The sequence below is a fragment of the Biomphalaria glabrata genome, chromosome 15 (assembly GCF_947242115.1).
Source record: "Biomphalaria glabrata chromosome 15, xgBioGlab47.1, whole genome shotgun sequence".
NCBI classification, from domain to species: Eukaryota; Metazoa; Mollusca; class Gastropoda; family Planorbidae; genus Biomphalaria; species Biomphalaria glabrata.
The window spans coordinates 27,446,300-27,466,213 of record NC_074725.1 but is presented as its reverse complement, the minus strand read 5'-3'; the positions used below and the strand labels follow the sequence as shown (position 1 = coordinate 27,466,213).

At 40.2% G+C, this 19,914-nt stretch overlaps 1 protein-coding gene across 1 annotated transcript in view; it reads right to left on the bottom strand.

Moving 5' to 3' along the window:
• LOC106060226 (uncharacterized) overlaps positions 1-19,914 on the bottom strand; it is a 33,941-nt gene that overhangs the window by 10,020 nt on the left and 4,007 nt on the right. The window contains exons 2-3 of the mRNA XM_056012114.1: positions 19,262-19,404; positions 1,250-1,426 (exon numbers count right to left, since the gene is read on the bottom strand). Of these exons, the coding sequence (XP_055868089.1) occupies positions 1,250-1,426; positions 19,262-19,404 (320 nt within the window). The remainder of the gene's footprint in view (positions 1-1,249; positions 1,427-19,261; positions 19,405-19,914) is intronic.

Genomic DNA, 19,914 nt, shown 5'->3' with positions numbered 1-19,914 from the left:
CTTTCGCTCTCTCTTTCTTTCTCTCTCTCCCTCCCTCTCTCTCTTTTATACATAAAAACAGCGCCAGTCATTGTGGTGTCCATTAAGTAACTCGAGCTTCCGTATTTTCGCGGATAAAACACGCGCGGGTTAAACCAATGAATGGCAGCTGTGCCGGGCAATACAAATGTGCAGGCTTGACGAAATGTATTTTACTCATGATCAAAGCAATGGTGATAAACACAGCGCATTGTTTCCAGCGGGGTGGTTTCATAAGATAAAACCCAAGTGGAAGCCTCTTGTCATCTTCACCTATCCCTTAGCCTGTTGGACAGTTTGGGGCACCACACAAGATTTGTCAACCGTCTTCCTCCATTTCTCTTTTGCCTTGGATAGAACCTCTTACACTGGCACGCATATTTTCCAAAACTTGATTTAAAAAAAAAATCCATTAAAATCAAGTCTTCAAAAAATTTTTGGAGCACCTCTACGTGTGACGCCCTGGGGTATGATGCACCCCCTTGAACCCCCAGCACTACGCGGATGCTGCGGTGTGACTGCGTGAAGACTACCTGCAATTAAACTCCCAATGATACGAGATGACCTCTTGATCATTCAGTTCTAGGAACTGAGCTAAACCAGACAAAGCTTTGATCCTAGGGCATTAAGATTAACCCCAATTACTTCTACCACTAGCGGAGATCACCCGTGACCTTCATGATTGAGTCGGCCTTGGGTTACCCCGCCTTTTAAGTGCAAGCATTGCCTGGGGAGGTGCGGTGGCTGAGTGGTAAAGCGCTTGCCTTCTGAATCGATGGGGTCTCGGGTTCCAATCCAAATAAAGACATGGATTTTTAATTTCGGGATCTTCAGGGCACCTCAAAGTACACCCAGCTCTCATGGCTACCTGACCTTCACCTATTCTTAATCTGTCGGACCGTTTGGGGCACCACACAAGATCTGTCAACCATCTTTCTCCTTCCTCTCTGTCTTTTTGCCTTGGATAGAATTTCTTTCAATGGCAGGCTCGTCCATTCTTTTATGTAGTCCTCCCATCCCTTTCTTTGTCTCTTCATCTTTTTCCTGGTACTGTTCCCTGGAGGAACGTCTTTGCGAGCCCCAAACATTACTAGGGTAAAATTTTAAAGCGGCTGGTCCTTGTGCTGGCCAAGTGACACCCGTGGGCCACAGAAACACAGTTAACCTTTACATCATCAGCCCCGTATATCTCAAAGGTCTAAAAAAAAAGGGGGGGGGGGAACTTCATTACCTGCAACTGCTGCAAAGGTCAGGTACGCTGCCTTGACGTGGATTCTCCTCCAGGTGGGATGCAACACGATCAGGACGATCTTGATGATGTAGATGATGATACAGATGAAGCCCGCGGCAAACGACGGGATGATGAAGGCTCTAACTACAAACAGTAAGGACGGCACTTCTGCAAAGTCTGAAAAAGAAACGAAACGAAAAACAAAAAAAAAAGTTGTAAAATTATTTGTTTCGTTGTTATTTCATATCACTATTTCAAGCATAAAGTGGCTAAGGGCTTCTCAAAATGTTGCACGCAAGTCTCAGACAGAAAAACATGGAAAAACGAGTTCGGGATATACTTAAATTAATACACAAAGATGTGTGTTATAATATATTTATGATATAAAACCACACCTATACAGGGATAGACATATTTATGCAATCGGCATGTATCATAAACAACCTAGCTTAAACACGACTGACAAAAAATTCATTTAAAATATAGTTTGTTTAAATTGAATAAATAAACAAGCAAAATAAAAAAAAATTGCTTAAAAAAAACAACAACTCATATTTAGGGAAGAATCGCACACTTACTACAGAGACCCTTAATACTGCAAGATTTATCTCCATTTTCTATATAAAACAAATGTTTAAAAGTAATTACCACTTATTAATAACTTATTAACATTTTTTAATGGATTCATGAGTTCCCAACGACAATGAATAATTGTGCAAAGTTTCAACTTGATCCAAAAATGAGAAGTGGAAGAAAAAAAGGTGTACAAGATTCCACCTAGACAGACAGACAGACAAGAGGGAGTTGATAAGAGCTTTGTAAAAAAATAAAATGAGCCTAACCCAAAATGACGTCGATTAACATAGGTGACCAAAAACTCATAAGGGCCTAAGATAATTAAGTGCACAGCTCTAGATGAAAACTTATTCCCAGAATCAATTGACAAGATTTGGGGCAGGAGCGGACTAGGTCTCAAAATTGGCCCTGACATTACCATATATATATATATATATATATTGTTACGAACTTCTCAATCAGGTCTTCTGCAAACACTACTTAACAACACAACACAGCACATCTAACTCAAGAACTTGACAACAAGAGCTTCAAGTAACAAAGTGGCGATTTAATTACAAATACATCGACAGCCAATTCAACACAATTGGCTACATCAAATTCAAATGCTTTCTTGAACTTAACAGAACTGCCTAACGAAACATTACTACTCTCTCTAGCTCGCACAGCTACATTTTCGAGGACTCAAAGGTACCACAGTCCTTACTACCTTGCTGTTCTGGACTCGACTGTCTATTTTTAAATACACTGTCTCTCGTCCGTGAAGGCTCTTGATCATATGACCACAACATAGGTCATACTTACGGTTATTAGCAGTACTGTCCCTTGTCTATCAACAGCCGTTGACCTGTGTGATTGGCCTGAGTCGTGTGTATCAGTAGGCCGCACACACATTAACCCTTTCAGATCGCCACTGGAGTTACAACAATATATATATATGCTGTACGCGCGTTTATGCTTACTGTTAGGGTTTACTGGGCGTTAGGGTTAGGTTTTTTTTTTTAAAAATCGCTACCCCCCACTCCAAAGTTTAGGATCCGCTAGTGGTGTATTATGGTCCTTAAAGCTATTCGAAGTGGCACTTTTGACATCGGCCCACCGGGCATTGTCCACCCCTGATCTGGATTTCGGAAGCATTAATTGCACCTGAAACCAGTTGTAATGAATGGGGCACGACATAGGACTACGGCGACCTCTATTCCATCAGGACAAGAGAGCGACCAGAAATGAGTTAAAGTGCTTGTTTGTTGTTTTCAGAGTGGCTCTCACACCGCAGCTCTGGCCGGTCAATACTTAATGACAAACAACTCAAGAGAGCAAAAATCGTTTAGGAACCACTTGGACCTCACGTTTAGAAATCAAAGAATCGACGACTTTTAAAATAAATCTTAATTCACCTTGCAACAAAAATCTCTCTTTCAAAAAAAAGGAAAAAAGTGGCGGGGGGTGGTGGGGGGGGGGTTGTCTCCGATCTAATCAGAGGAAGTCACCAGCCCATCCCGGAAAAATAAAGTGAATTAAGTTTTTTTTTTTCTTTGGCTTCTTGTCGTCTGCAAGCGTGTACTCCATCATTCGTTATCGGGGACCGAGGCCTCCCGTTGTGTATCTCGCCTGTAATGGCCACTTTGACTAACGATAATTGCGGACAGTTGGCAGGACAAGCCGGGTCTGGCACGTTAGCCGGTACTTCCTGACCACCCGACCCTTCCCGTCCATCCGTCAGTGAAGTCCATTTAGTGTTTTAATGTTTTGTTTCTTTAGAGAGAAAAAATTTTTTAAGAAAAATAACAAGGTCAGGACTGTGTTGTTAAAGGTTCATTTAGAGTTGAGCTTCTTACACGTTTCCCTGCAAGGCGGACAAAGAAGACGGCTTGGATTATGAGGCAAGCGAATCAGTACATTCACTGATATAAAGACAGTATATGACCAGCGGTGGCTGAGTGGTAAAACACTTGGCTTCCGAACCGGATGGTCCCGGGTTCAAATCCTGGTGAAGAGTGGGATTTTTAATGTCGGGATCTTTAGGTTGCCTCTGAGTCCACCCAGCTCTAAAGTAAAGGCGGTTGGTCGTTATGCTGGCCACATGACACCCTCGTTAATTGGTTTGAAAGGAGAGCTTTTGCTTGCATATGGTCAGCGATAATGAGATGCATGACAAGAATATGTAATTTACCTTCACCTTAGAGCGGGGTGGAGGCGCTTGGCTGAGCGGTAAAGCCCTTGGACCCCGAACCGGGGTCCTGGGTTCGAATCCTGGTGAAGACTGGGATTTTTAACTTTAGGATCTTCGGGCGCCTCTGAGTCCACCCAGCTCTAATGGGTACCTAACGTTAGTTGGGGAAAAGTAAAGGCGGTTGGTCGTTGTGCTGGCCACATGACACCCTCGTAAACAGTAGGCCACAGAAACAGATGACCTTTACATCATCTGCCCTATAGACCACAAGGTCTAAAAAGGGGAACTTTACTTTACTTTTAGAGCGAGGTAAAATTATCCCTGACCTTAAAACTAGGTAACATTAGCCACGATCCTAAAACCTAGGTGATATTATTCCTGATCTTAAAACTAGGTAACATTAGCCACGACCCTAAAACCTAGGTGATATTATCCCTTATCTTAAAACTAGGTAACATTAGCCACGATCCTAAAACCTAGGTGATATTATCCATATCTTAACACTAGGTAACATTAGCCAGGACCCTAAAATCTAGGATATATTATCCCTGACCTTAAAACCAGGTAACATTAGCCAGGACCCTAAAATCTAGGATATATTATCCCTGACCTTAAAACCAGGTAACATTAGCCAGGACCCTAAAATCTAGGATATATTATCCCTGACCTTAAAACCAGGTAACATTAGTCAGGACCCTAAAATCTAGGATATATTATCCCTGACCTTAAAACCAGGTAACATTAGCCAGGACCCTAAAATCTAGGATATATTATCCCTGACCTTAAAACCAGGTAACATTAGCCAGGACCCTAAAATCTAGGATATATTATCCCTGACCTTAAAACCGGGTAACATTAGCCAGGACCCTAAAATCAAGGATATATTATCCCTGACCTTAAAACCGGGTAACATTAGCCAGGACCCTAAAATCTAGGATATATTATCCCTGACCTTAAAACCGGGTTACATTAGCCAGGACCCTAAAATTTAGGATATATTATCCCTGACCTTAAAACCAGGTAACATTAGCCAGGACCCTAAAATCTAGGATATATTATCCCTGACCTTAAAACCAGGTAACATTAGTCAGGACCCTAAAATCTAGGATATATTATCCCTGACCTTAAAACCGGGTAACATTAGCCAGGACCCTAAAATCTAGGATATATTATCCCTGACCTTAAAACCGGGTAACATTAGCCAGGACCCTATAATCTAGGATATATTATCCCTGACCTTAAAACCAGGTAACATTGAACCAAAGACAATGTACTTCCAGGTGTCCAACTTAGGTGTGAAACTCACACAAGCTCGAGTGTATGGGTGCAGGGGCAAGGGGGAGGTGGGGAGGGGTGATTAAGTATCAATTATCATTGATAGTGTGACGGGATAAGCTCTAAACAAAGCTAAAGCCGCCCGAGGGAAAAAAACCCAGAAAAGAAAATGTCTCACTGAGCTGTTCGGAGAGGAAATGCCAACGTTTCATGAAGCCATGTCCTGCCTCGTGATGAAATCTGAACACCAATGGCTGGCTGCACCAATAAAAAGATACAAACATGCAGGTACAGGGAAGCAGCGTCCAACATTGTCGAGTGGGAGGGGTGCATTTCTTTTTCTTTCCGAGAAGTTTACTTTCTGTTTAGTCATAAAGGACACGCTCTTACCTAAGTCCAAGCATTATTATTATAGCTTTTATATAGCGCTACTTTCATGCTTATAGCATGCTCAGAGCGCTTTTGGTCCAATCTAGGAGTTGGTTTTCCGTGCTGCCTTAATGCGCTCAGTAAACACAAATCTGCCGGAGTCGGGTGTAGAACCTCGAGCCCCCTTCTAGGTAGCCAAGCCAAGCCATTGGCCTCTCGACCACGCTTCCCACAAGCATAAACAACTTGTAAATGTGTTTTATAATTAGACATACTTTAATTAGATCAAAATTATTTTTTTTTAAATTATAAGCTGAATTTCAAACTTTTAAAATTTAAACGTACGACACTACTCACACCTAGATGTTGTTCTCATTTTTCAAGACAAATTCTCAGTTTTTAATAATAAGGCAAATTTAAACTGTGATCTGAACAAAAAGTGGGGAGGTAACCTTTCAATTCCTTTTGGTTAGAAGATCGATAACCCTGACCAAACAGCCAATCAAAGGACAAACACCACCATCAATTCTGTCCCTTCCGCTGGGCTGACGCTTGGCTTCGTTCCCGCGGCTTCCCTCGGCATAATCTTTCTTATCTCCCTTTTCCCGGGACGGAACTTCCGGACCAGATTACAGCGACACAAGGATAATCTTGTCCCCATTTCATGGACCAGGAGGGTTCAAGGAATTATTACTGCACCGAAACAATCGACCCGCACAACCTTTTTGGTGTAATCCTTTTAATTCGTTTACTACACACATCCATCGGGTAGCCATAGCTACGGATACGGCTATCTGTTCGAGGCTATCGGATGCTGGGATTTCGGTACGTGGCTTCTGACGCCCAAGACTACATACATCTCTTGCGCCCAGGAAATATTATATCAGGCGCCTAGGACAATATAATCTCTGGGGCCCAGAAAATATGATCTTAAACACCAAGGAAAATATAATCTCTGGCGCCTTGGAAATATGATCTCATATGCCCGTGACAATATAATATCTGGCGCCCAGGACAATATAATCTCTGGCGCCCAGGACAATATAATCTCTGGCACCTAGGACAATATAATCTCTGGCGCCCAGGACAATATAATCTCTGGCGCCCAGGACAATATAATCTCTGGCGCCCAGGACAATATAATCTCTTGCGCCTTGGAAATATGATCTCAGATGCCCATGACTAATATAACCTCTGGCGCTCAGGAAAATATAATCTGTGGCGCAGAGAATAATACGTGGCGCCCATGAAATACAAAAAGAGAGAAAAGATAAATCTAGAAAGAGAGAGAATAAACTGAGGGAAGAGATAAAGAGACAAAGGGATAGAATAAATTGAGGGAAGAGATAAAGAGACAAAGAGGGGGAATAAACTGAGGGAAGAGATAAAGAGACAAAGAGAGAGAGAATAAACTGAGGGAAGAGATAAAGAGACAAAGGGAGAGAATAAATTGAGGGAAGAGATAAAGAGACAAAGTGAGAGAATAAACTGAGGGAAGAGATAAAGAGACAAAGAGAGAATAAACTGAGGGAAGAGATAAAGAGACAAAGAGGGGTAATAAACTGAGGGAAGAGATAAAGAGACCAAGGAATTAAAATGAGCAAGGAAAATGAAGATAAAAACAGGGAATGAATGGAGAACGGAAGGAGATAAATAGGGAATAAACTTGGAGTGCGGAGATAAAGAAGATACAGGAAGGAGATAAATAGGGAATAAACTTGGAGTGCGGAGATAAAGAAGAGCTAGGGAGGAGATAAATAGGGAATAAACTTGGAGTGCGGGGATAAAGAAGAGATAGGGAGGAGATAAATAGGGAATAAACTTGGAGTGCGGAGATAAAGAAGAGATAGGGAGGAGATAAATAGGGAATAAACTTGGAGTGCGGAGATAAAGAAGAGCTAGAGAGGAGATAAATAGGGAATAAACTTGGAGTGCGGAGATAAAGAAGAGCTAGGGAGGAGATAAATAGGGAATAAACTTGGAGTGCGGAGATAAAGAAGAGCTAGTGAGGAAATAAAGAGGAAAAGAGGAGGGACAGCGACGGTGGAAGGAGGCTACTGAAGACATTAACTGATATCTCTCAAGAAGTAGACTGTGTCGGGCCGCCCCGAGATTTCCTGTCCATTTGTTTTGACATCAGTTTGGACCCAACGCCTTCTCGGATGTCAAGTCTGTTGTTTTAAAATCTCTTGAGAACATCGCAACCCACTCTACGCCGTGTCATGGCTGACAGTTTCAATTCACCCAATCAACCCAATCATAACAATCAGCGACAAGTTTAATTAATATCACGAGCTCAATCCAAAATTTAATGAAAAATAATTTTCTTTTTTTTTGTTTTTTTGTTAACTTTCATATTTTAATGCCATCAGCACCAAGCCTTTCTATTAACTGGTGTGATATTTTTCTTTCATTGTAGAATCCGAAGCAACTTGTCGTGCGTTAAGAAAAAGGGAGATAACAAAATAAATAAAATGAACCATAATTATAGATGAAAGTAGGACCGGAAACTTATAGAAGCATATACACAATTATTCGTTCTACAGCATCTTTCTTTGAAATGTCAGTAAGATCTAGACATTGTCAACCTTGGCAAAAGGAATAAAGGGAGTGAATAGATATAATAAAAAAAAAAACGTATCAATTAATATCTATTTTTACTTATTTAATAAGCAAGACTGCGTTGGAATGATGTGACAATATGTAAACTAGTTGACATTATAATTAGCAAATACATTAAGCTTCACTACAAAATACAGAAAAAGGAGGGAATTCACGGCTTTGAGGGAAGGATTTCAAGTTATTGGGTGTTTCATAGATGGAGACTTAGGGGGGTCCAATCGCTGTAGTAACCTTGCCTCCTAAGTCTTCAAGTGTGATGCCTCGCATCTTAAATCCATTGCCATGATCCTCCTTTCTAGTTCTGAAATCCGTGTCCAGGACTCGCAGGAATATAAGAATGTGGCCATGGCAAAGGAGCGTCGTATCAGTCTGATTTTAGTGTCGAGGGCTACGCCTTTGTCCCTCCAGATTGTTTTGAATTCACATTTATATAATAGTGGTCCATCGGTCTTTCTAGATAGTTTCCGACACTGGTAGAACGTACTATCACCTTCCCAGGATTCACTTTTTTTACCCCAAATCTAGTCTATGAAAATCAATTGTTTTCTGGAATATTTTGCATAAGGTGACGTTGTCAGGTGACTTCTTGCTGGTAAACTAATTGTATAAGGTCAGTTGACTTCCTGCTGGTCAACTCACTGATTGTATGATGACAAGCGTGACATAATACAGAGAATGAGTCTCACTAAGAAACTGGAAACAAATGAATATCATCTAACTACTTCGTCTCGCGTCTTCTTCTTTCTCGTTTGAATAGTGTAGGAGAGTTCAGAAGTAGTCCTAGATCTTATCTTATATGATACAGACTTTACTTCAAAAAAGAAGATGATTACGTTCTTCGCGTCATGCATTTAGTCATGCATATTAACCAATGACCTAAACTCCGCCAAGTCACTGGTTTTCCTGGCTAGCTCAGGGCAACCCATTCCATGCTCTAATAGCGCTAGGGAAGAAGGAGCATTTGTACAAATTTGTCCTAACATATGAATCTCACTGCTCTATTTCTTGTCTGTTCCAGTTTCTGAATGTTTTCTTGAGTTGAGGTGTCCCAAACAGAGGATGCATATTCTATTATTGGCCTGACCAAGGTTAATAGAGCTAACAAATAATATAATAATATATCTGCGTTGAACTGGATAGTACATGATACATTAAATAGATTAATTTATAAAAAAAAAAAAAAAAGAAACGCAATGAAAACCTGACCGAGTGATAAATGGAGTTAGTTGCCTGCACTGGTCTCTTTCTTGGAGTGGGATCGAATTCCACTTCCGTCTAATAATTTGTTCACACTTTTTTTTATATCTTAGTTCGAGACTGGCCACGTGAAGTGCAAGGAGGTAAGACCTGTACGTTAATACTTTACACAAGAAAACAAAGCTGATCTAAGGGGGACAACTTCGCGCCTACAACTATATCTCTCAAGAATTTAGAAGCTATTTCCCCTTTTCGATATCAAACAAAATAATTAATTACCAATTATTAATTGACTAACTGTTTGTTGTTGTTGTTGTGTTGTTGTTTTTTCGGATCGATTCGTGTTTTGTTAAGTTGAATAAAATAATTGTTTAAAGTTTCAACTTGATCCGAGAATGGGTATGGGGAGAAATAACGTGACCAAACTTTTTTAACCAGACAGACAGACAGACAGACTGAGTTGATATAAGCTATGCCAAAAAAAACAACAACTCTGGCTCGAGTATCAATGATCTATATAAGCCATAGGTACATCCGTCAAATGTAGAAGAGTTCTCTCTCTCTCTGTGTCTGCTATTTTATCCACGTATATTTCCACTTGGTATTCTACGTGCTTTAAAGTTCCTCTGTGTACCTCAATATAAAACTGCGTCATTCAAAGCAATAGAGAAATATTTGATCTACTTGTTAAAATAATTCTGTTTGAGAAAAAATAAAATACGGGCGGTGGGGTGGGGCGCCAATTCAGAGAATAGAACTCATTTAAACGCCTCCATTCAGTGAAGAGCTCCTACCGCAAGAAACACACAAAAAGCACGCAAAATGATCTTAGCGAGAAAGAAAAAAAAAAGGGGGAGCTGACTGCAATCAATTGGACAAGCAAGAGTTGCCTCCATCTACAGAGACCCACTAATAGGCTCAAGTTATGAAAGCGCTCGTTCAAAAACTGAACTCGCTTTACGAACGATATGGAGACATGGGCAGGGAAAGAGGTGTGGGGGGGGGGGGCGCTGACCGCAGGGGGGAGTACCTCAACAGGTCAGCGGCTTAACAAACACGGGGCCCTGGGCCGAAATAGCTGGACGCAAGGCAATGCGCACGTTCGTCCAACATTTCACTGCCTGCTTTCACTGATTTCCCACCCCCCTCCTTCTAACAGCCACCCCCCCCCTCACATACCCTTCCTCTTTCCTTCGTATAGCAGAGCTTCTCAACCTGGGTAGCTTGCCACCTCTTTTTACAGCACTTTAACTATCTTATGGGGATACTAGGAGGGTGGGTGAAGTTTACAGCAAGACACACAATAGAGGACACAGTGTCAGTTCTATTATTATTATTGTTTTGAAATGTGAATGGGAAAAAGGAAACGAGAACTCTACTCGATGGTATACTTGAAAGACACCCTGTAATACTGGGAAATCACTCTGCTGGATTTGGAAAACGCAACGGGGTACTTGAACAAATTCCTTATATACCTGGAACATGCAAAGTGGCAATTTGAAAACGCTCTGTTGTGAATGAAAGATGCACTGACGTACTTGCAAGACACACTGAAATTCTCGGAAAACTCACTGAGATACTTGAAAAACGCACAGAAGTACTTGGAATACTTACTGGGGTTCTCTAAAAAAAACTATCTAGGATACACACTTGGGTTCTTTTAACAAAAAATGCACAGTGATACTTGGAAGACGCACTGAGGTACTTGGAAGACGCACTGAGGTACTTGGAAGACGCACTGAGGTACTTGGAAGACGCACTGAGGTACTTGGAAGACGCACTGAGGTACTTGGAAGACGCACTGAGGTACTTGGAAGACGCACTGAGGTACTTGGAAGACGCACTGAGGTACTTGGAAGACGCACTGAGGTACTTGGAAGACGCACTGAGGTACTTGGAAGACGCACTGAGGTACTTGGAAGACGCACTGAGGTACTTGGAAGACGCACTGAGGTACTTGGAAGACGCACTGAGGTACTTGGAAGACGCACTGAGGTACTTGGAAGACGCACTGAGGTACTTGGAAGACGCACTGAGGTACTTGGAAGACGCACTGAGGTACTTGGAAGACGCACTGAGGTACTTGGAAGACGCACTGAGGTACTTGGAAGACGCACTGAGGTACTTGGAGAAAGAAATAAAAATTGAGACTCGCCGCTCTTGTGGCTTGTCAGACAAAAAAAAAAAAGGACAACAGTAACGCTTATTTTTAAAATGTATAGGGGGAGAGAAGCTAGGATTGGATAGCAAAACTCTAGATTGGAGATTGTCTCCCAATTCGTTCGACGTTGTGACTAATTGACAATGTCAACAATTACCGTATTACGTCGAGAGCTTTTTTTTTTAAAATGCGTCTCGAAACTTTGTTCCGTGGACTCCACTACATTAAGTGGGTCACTCAGCAGAAGTGACCTCACCCTTCACTATTGTAACAAGAAGAGTTTCACCAAAATGTATAAAAACAAAATTGCAACTTTACGTCTGCTCATATTCCGCCAATCACTGAGAAGATCTCGACTGACATTGTATCGCTTTAAGAATGGAACTTCCCGTTTGATTTCAGTTGAGAAGCTAACAAAAGAGCCACTCCAGTCAGGACAGAATGTTCCAAAGAAAAATAAATGCTGGTATCGTCTTGAGTGCTGTTGTGTTTCTTGTTTATTTGATTAACATAGACACTAGACTCTGTACAAAATAGTGAATGGTTGACAGGTCGTGAGGCATGCGCTCTGGACTATCGTCAAGTTGGTTCTAAGTACGAATCCTACCCGCTGCCTGCCAGTGGTCTGGGCTAGGACGTAATAACCATACCTCTATATTCAAGTCAAAACTTCATGTGACATGGACGCGGATGTCAAAAACAGCTCTAACGATTTTCCTAGAAGTTTATCAGTTGATGTATATCGCTGCGATAAGAATTACCAGCTCGTTGGCCAGACGGGGAAAACCTTAGTTTGACCGTTCTAAAATTTGGCTTGCGTACGAGAACATATTTATTATGAACGGACTGAACGTCTTCGGGTATTTCCACATTCCTTGAAGATTTTAATCAATTAATGTTCAGGAAAACTTTGCGCATCGTCTTCTAAATCAAGGTTGTCTTTTTAAATTACAATACCTCTATTTAAATCAGAACTTCCTGGGTGACCCTGGGTGGCTGGGAAAATGGAACCTGGACGAGGATTTCAAAAATGTCTATAACGATCTTCCTAGAAATTTGACTGCTTTTGTCAATCGCTGAGTAAAGAATTACTAGCTCATGGGCCACACATGAAAAACTCTAGTTTGACCTTTATAATTTTTTAAAGTTAAAAAAAAGAAAAAGAAATTTAAATTTGAAGGCTAAAAAACATGCTCAGCTAGATTTAACTTCAATATGTAACCATCCTTTCTCCCCCCAGCTCTCTCGTATAAAAGAAGAATCTCGCCCATTATGCTAAAAAAAAAAGGACATCCTAAATTCTGAATACTTTAGTATGCAAGAAACATTTCCACTAGAGGGGGAGACCAAACCGGAAATGTTTCGTCTTCTGGACATGATGGTGGCGGTGGAAGGTCCTAATAAGCTTGTGCCGTCGGTAGCCTCTCCGAGCGCGATTTAATGGGAAAGCATCTTCTAATTATCTCGTCAACTTTTCACCTCACGTGCGACTCGTCTGCTCAAGTGGCCGACTCTTTCTGGCAAAGCCGGTTTGATTGGAGGGGAGCTTTGTAAGGAGGTCCCTGATTGGTGGAAATAGTCAACTAAACGAGGTTACAATTTGATGGACAAGGAAAAAGACTTCTTTCTTTTATTCCAAAAAAAAAATTATAATAATAATAAATAATAATATAATAATAATAAATAAATAAAAAAGACCTGTTGATTTTATGCAAATCTAGATATCTCAACATGACCGTTTTGATTCTCTCCCTTTACACAGCCGACTTTTTCTTCACACGAATACATGAATTCACAGTCTAAGGGAGACAAAACACTCACATTACCAAAAAGTTCTTATTTTCGTGCTTGGACATAGACATGATAATGTAATGATTGCCAACTCCTGTTTGGATTTTAAATTATTGAATTCGCTTGAAAAAAATGTGAACATTATTATACATAATTTGAAATGAGTGAACCCCAGTCGTACGCTTGCCAAAGGTTAAGAGACCCAAACGAACTGAACGTCACGATAACCCACAAATATTTTTATTGTTGAAATTCTGTAAATCATAGACCAACTCTTTCCCACAAACTAAATTGTAATATTTCACTTGGTCCGTAATATCCTTGTCAATACCGTGTGTTTTTTTTCAGTATGTAAATTTTGGGCAATAGTAAGAACGGAACTGAAGAAGCAGACATATTGGATATTGATAATAAATTTGAGTTTATTAATTTGCATATTATGATATAAAAAAATAAGTATTTAAGACTGTTCGTCTATGAATATTCATGTAAGGAAACATTGGACAATCTTATGATGTACAATATTTTCAGAATACTTTAAAAATAAAGGGAATTAATTTGACTTTTTTTTTTTTGAGAAACAAAACAAACGTGGGAATACGATTTTGAGATTTAAATTACACTAACTGGAAGCAGGGCCGGAGCTAAACGCTGGCGAGCACGGGTGATAGCGCACTTAATTGGGGGGGGGGGGCTGAGTGCCAAAAGAAAATAGGTTTAAGTATCGTACCATCTTTCAAAAGTCACACGCCACCGCCTTTACCGTTCAATGTTCTGGATTATCTCTACCTAGACAGACAGACACACACTGCATTAATCTTCAAAGCAAACTCTTTTGCTCGGGGTCCGAAATCAATCGTTTATGCGGCCCAAGACATAACGGCAAACTGCTCCATTCCTTCACTTCATTCTCCTCGACACAAGTCGCCGCGTCAATAAATGTTCATATTTCCTCGGCAGTCTTGAACCACTTGCAAGGGCATTAATCCTCGCTTCTCGCCCCCCTTAGCAGCAAACGGCTAATTCATATCTGCCGTGTGTGCTCAAGTATTGGCTGACCAGGGCGGGAAGGCCCGGCTCACAATGGAAACACTGGCGCCCGGGCATGTCGCCCTAACGAGCAAATCAAATCAATATTTACAGGAACATAGGACACCGCCATGGATTTCAAGTATTCGGGCGGGGCTTTTCGGTAATGTAGAAACTTGGTTTGACAAGGGTTCCGCGGAAATGTCGTCTTGTGGGGTGTGTGTGTGTGTGGGTGCTTGTGTTCAGACCTGAACATAATGGCCCATGGGAGAAAGATTTTTAGTCAAATCTAATATAGCAAGCAGGTCTTTAGAGTGCGTGTTAACTGGTTAATTGGTACATTCGGTTCAATTCTACCACAATTGTGCTTCTAGCTACTTCGGTTCTAAACGAAATAATGAATAGCATTAATTCTTTAAAATGAGAGACTGCCCACTAGACTTAATTAATTTTACTAAATAGAATTGAGAAGTTATACTAAATAAGAATTGAGAAATACCGAACATCGTGTGACTACAGGTAATGATAAGTTTTGTTTAATTGAATAAACAATAAACAGTATGTTTACTTTTCTAGAAACAACAGTAAATATCCCTAAGAATTTATACAGCGCGGTAGCTGAGTGGTTAAGCACTTGGCTTCCGGGTTCTGGGTTAGTATCTCGTTGAAGGCTGGGATTTTGAAAATCGGGATTTTTAGGGCGCCCTTGAGTCCACCCAACTCTAATGGTTACCCGGCGTTGGTTGGGGAAAGTAAAGGCAGTTGGTCGTTGTGCTGGCCACGTGACATCCTGCTCGTTAAGCGTTGGTCAGAGAAACAGATGACCTTAAACAACATCTTCCCTATAGATCGAAAGGTCTGAAAGGGGAACTTTATTTTTTTCTTGTTAAAAAATCATCATCAGTGATCTAAACAAATCTCGAACCATCTCGGGTAACAATGATTTGGGAAGATTCCTTAGAAATGGTTGATCTATAGTTTATATACAGAGCATATGTGCCACTTAATCATAATATATTTTTAAAAAAAAAGCGTGTCTATGTCATAAATAAAAACGACACACTTGTAGTATGAAACAACAAAAACAACAAAACCCCTTAACAACAACTCTTAACCCAGCGGTTCTCAACCTTTTAAGCTCGGCAACCCATTTTTACGATCCCCAACTCTGCCGCGATTCCCCCCACACACACACACACAGACCCAGCAATAGAAGAATGGACAAAAAAAATCATTTTTTTCGATTGCGACCCCTGCCAAATCGTCAATCGACCCCCAAAGGGATCGCGACCCACAGATGGAGAACCCCTGTCTTAACCCAACACAACACTCTAAATTTAATCCTTGAGATCTCAGCTATCACTAACTTAATCCGACAATACGTCTAAAAATAACCCAGGTGTGTGTGTAGCTGACGGGGGTGGGGGGGGGGGATGCGATCTAAAAAGGTCCCTGTGATAAGTAGTCGAAAACAACATTGTCAAATCCTGGACTACTGAAGGGGATACAGAAGTAGATAATGATTTGAGCAAGGTAATTGGACGTAACAAAGGTGTCAGAAGTGGGGCTATGGTTTAGGTGTTGACAGATCAGAAGGTTCAACCAAACGACTCATTAAGATAAGGGGACACAACTCTTGAAGATGAACAAGGCGAGATAAAAGAGATAGACAATGAAAGATATACACAAGTTATAATGGGTTGTCTTTGCAAAGCTTATATGTCTGTCTGTCTGTCTGGTAAAACGTTTGAACATGTTGTTTTTTTTCTCTCCCATTTCCCATTATCGGATCTAGTTGAGACTTTGCACAATTATTCGTAGTACCTGACAAGAAAATAATCAAAAATTAATAAATTAATAATTGGTGATATTTTTTTTAAATATCAAAATAAGGGAAACAACTGCCACTTAATGAGAGATGTGGATGTATATATGAATTTAATCCCCTTACTGCGTTTTTTATGTTGTTGTTTTTTTCTTTCAACTCCCATTCTCGGATCAAGTTGAGATTTTGCGTTATTATTAATGGTCGATAACAATGCACGAATCAATCCAAAAAGTAACAATTAGTTAATCAATTAGTACTTATTAATTAACTTTGTTTTATATAGCAGCATAGAGATGTGGATAGTTATATAGATATATAAAGATATTTATATACATATATATTATAAAATCCTAGGTATCAACACATTCCAGATAGTCAGCTTACATTCATTTCGTGTGTTTGGTTGTGCGTGCGTGCGTGGATATTTGACAACCTTGGGGGGGGGGGGGGCATAGATGCAAGGGCGACACAGTCTTAAACCTAGCTTGAACAGGAAATAGTCATGACAGAAATGTTTCTTGAGAGTAATTTATGGCTCACTTCTGACACGCAGATTCTCGTTCTAAAACAAAAAACCTTTTCACGGCAGTACGTTGATACGTCAGCGTTTCCGTCTGTTTTACAAACATGATTTTATGGCAGTTTGAAACAAGAAAACCAAGTTTGGCTGCTAATGTGTGTGTGAGAGTGTGTGTGTGTGTGAAAGTGTGTGTGAGCGTGTGTGTTAGAGTGGGTGTGTGTGTGTTTGTGTTTCAGTAAAAATGCAAGATAAAGTAATGATCAATTTTTAAAAGACACATGCACTCAAACATACAAACACGTTTGTTAATTTTAGGGCACGTATCCCGTATGGGGGACGAACGCATGCCAAAAGCAGTCTTTTTTTTTTTTTGGTGAGCTAAAAGGTGGTCGACGTAACAGTGGCGCTCCACGGAAACGCTTTAAAGACCAGCTTAGGCTCCAACTTGCCTTAGCTGACATAAAAGAGAGCACCTGGTTGCATGCGGCCTCAGAACGAGACAGCTGGAGGTCACCCACAAAGGCCGCGGGATACACATTTGAGACCAATAGAAAATCCGCTGCCCAGTACAGACGCAGACGGCGATAAGAAAATCTAAATCGACCACCGGCGGACAATGTTGGGTGTGGCAAAATATATAGGTCACATCTGGGGATGCGTAGCCACAGAAAATACTCCATTCCTCATTAATCTTCGGACTCGAAGACAATCTTTATTATTATTAAGATATCGAAGCTGTTTACAACGCTTGTATTAACTTATATCAATTCACTTTGCATCTTTCTGGTATGTTTAATTTTTCGCATTCGACATTTCGACCACTTCTACTCGACAAATCTTCATCCAATTTTACATACAAGCTCAGGCCAGATGGAAACATATCAATCAATAACAAAAAACAACAACAATTAGTTAATTAATTAAACGTAAATGATTGCTTTCGTAAGTAAAATGTACTATGAGATACGCCTTATGTGGAGAATTAAACGATTGGTATTGAAAGAGAGTTAGAGTAAAATTAATGAACGACGACGAATTAAAAGAATATATGTACACTAATCAATTATGAGGAAAAAGTTTGTTATGGAATTGGTAGTACATATTACCGGCATTACAATTCTCATGAATGATTGTTCCTTAGTATAAGCCAGCGATGCGCAACCTAATTCGACCTGAGGGGCCATTTAAATTTCCGACACTCATGTCGCGGGCCACATGACCGATAATGTACAAAAATAAAATGAAATTGAATTTTAAACAATTTATTAAAAACTTGTGGATCTAGCACTTACATTCATTAATGGGATTGAAAGTTTATCTCATTTTTCTTTACGCTCGGAAGTTGGCTTCATTTCTCTACTTAAAAGACGAGCAACATTGTAAGCTACTTTTCTGGTCTCTTTTTTTTTTTTGTCCATAATTCCATTGATCCTCCAAATTTTAAACGTTGTTTAACAATCGCGACTCAAACCAAGAAGAATTTGTTTCATAATGCTGTTTATATGTTGCTGGGTTTTTTTTCCTTTAAACAGCCACACTTTACAAAACAAATAAGTTGGATGGTTATCAGGTTGCTCCCAAAAAAGTAAAGATCCGTTCAACTTTTCCTGGTAGGCTCTAAATTCAGAATCCACTTGTTTCTTCGACTCTACCATTTCATAAACGTACACATGTTCAATACCACGGTACAAGTCCACCAGAGAAAAAGTGACCATAACCCTAATCCTAACACTAACTAAGATAAAGCAACATTTTTCAACCTTTGTTTTTTTTTTGTTTTTTTTTGGCGAGGGAAGGGGGATTTCCGCTCAAAAAAAAGATACAAAGATACCATAGGGGGGGGGGGTTAATGGTACGATTGAAATGAATGTAGGGTTGGTGTTTTAATGAAACCATCAGGTGTTCTGTCGTTATTTCAATGTTTAAGAACTGGCGTGAACGTTTGTGGGGCGGGGGGAAAAAATAAAGGGTTTGAGAGTATGTGTATATTGTAAGTGAATAGTATCTTCTTGTTTAATTTATCATGTCCATTTTATTACTACATTGCAGCTTTCCATACAAGGAGAACAACCTATAAATAGCAAGTTTTGTCTGGTGTTTCCGGTGTATAAAATAAAGGGAGTGTTGGTCAGCTGTCATTTTTTTTTTTCAAAAAGTTACAAGATAAATCTTTGTACACATTTTAGCAAGTGTAGAATCTGTCTTCGCGCTCTTCTGTTTATAGTTATCTAGTTGGCAATTTTGAAGTTTAATTTTCTCCTTCACATTAATTTATGGTGAAAATGTACAATATATCTCATTTCAAGCTGAATCTGTGTTTTTATACATAAAAGTTAATGCTTTGTTTGGTTTTTTTTTGTTGAGAAGTTTGAGTTTAATCCAAGTTAAACAATAGGAATGCAATACACGCCGCTAAGTTTGGATCTACAGACCAACAAGCGGGCAATAACAAATGACAACACTTCACTTACCTATATCTTCGAACCATGTTATGTTACAGTAGTTGGCAACAACGCACGTGACCACGGGGTTCATTTCCGTTCTGGTCTCAATAGACTCGTGTTTCTTGCCGAACTCGTCGTAATAGCTGCGTTTCGTTTCCACGTTCTCCAACCTGGACATAAAACATAGGTGTCACTCGAGAGAGGGAACCAATTCAACACTATCTGTCTGTCCGTCTGTCTGTCCGTCTCTTTCTCTCTCACATACAGACACTGTCAATACAAGTTGTTTTTTTTTTGGGGGGGGGGGGGAGGGGCGGCTGGTGTAAAAGACGTTAATTCACTTGTGCCGGATTTAAGTATCTGGAGGCCCCTACAATTTTTCAAAAGCTTAAATAAAGATCCGAAAGGAAAGAAAATATAAGCATGCTATATTTTAGAGGATTGAAATGGAGTTCTTGTAAATTTAATCTCACTTTCCTATTAAAAAAAGTATTTTATAATGCATATATAAGTTTATTGAGGGTAATGCCCTTGGTTTACGCGCTGTCGTAGATCCGGAGCTGTATTTACTTATTCCGAACATGCTACAAGCGTAAACTTCTTAATCAAGAAATGTTTGCCTGCCGTAAAAATGCGATTAAATAATGTTTGGGTGGCGGTTAACGAGGATGTCATGTGGC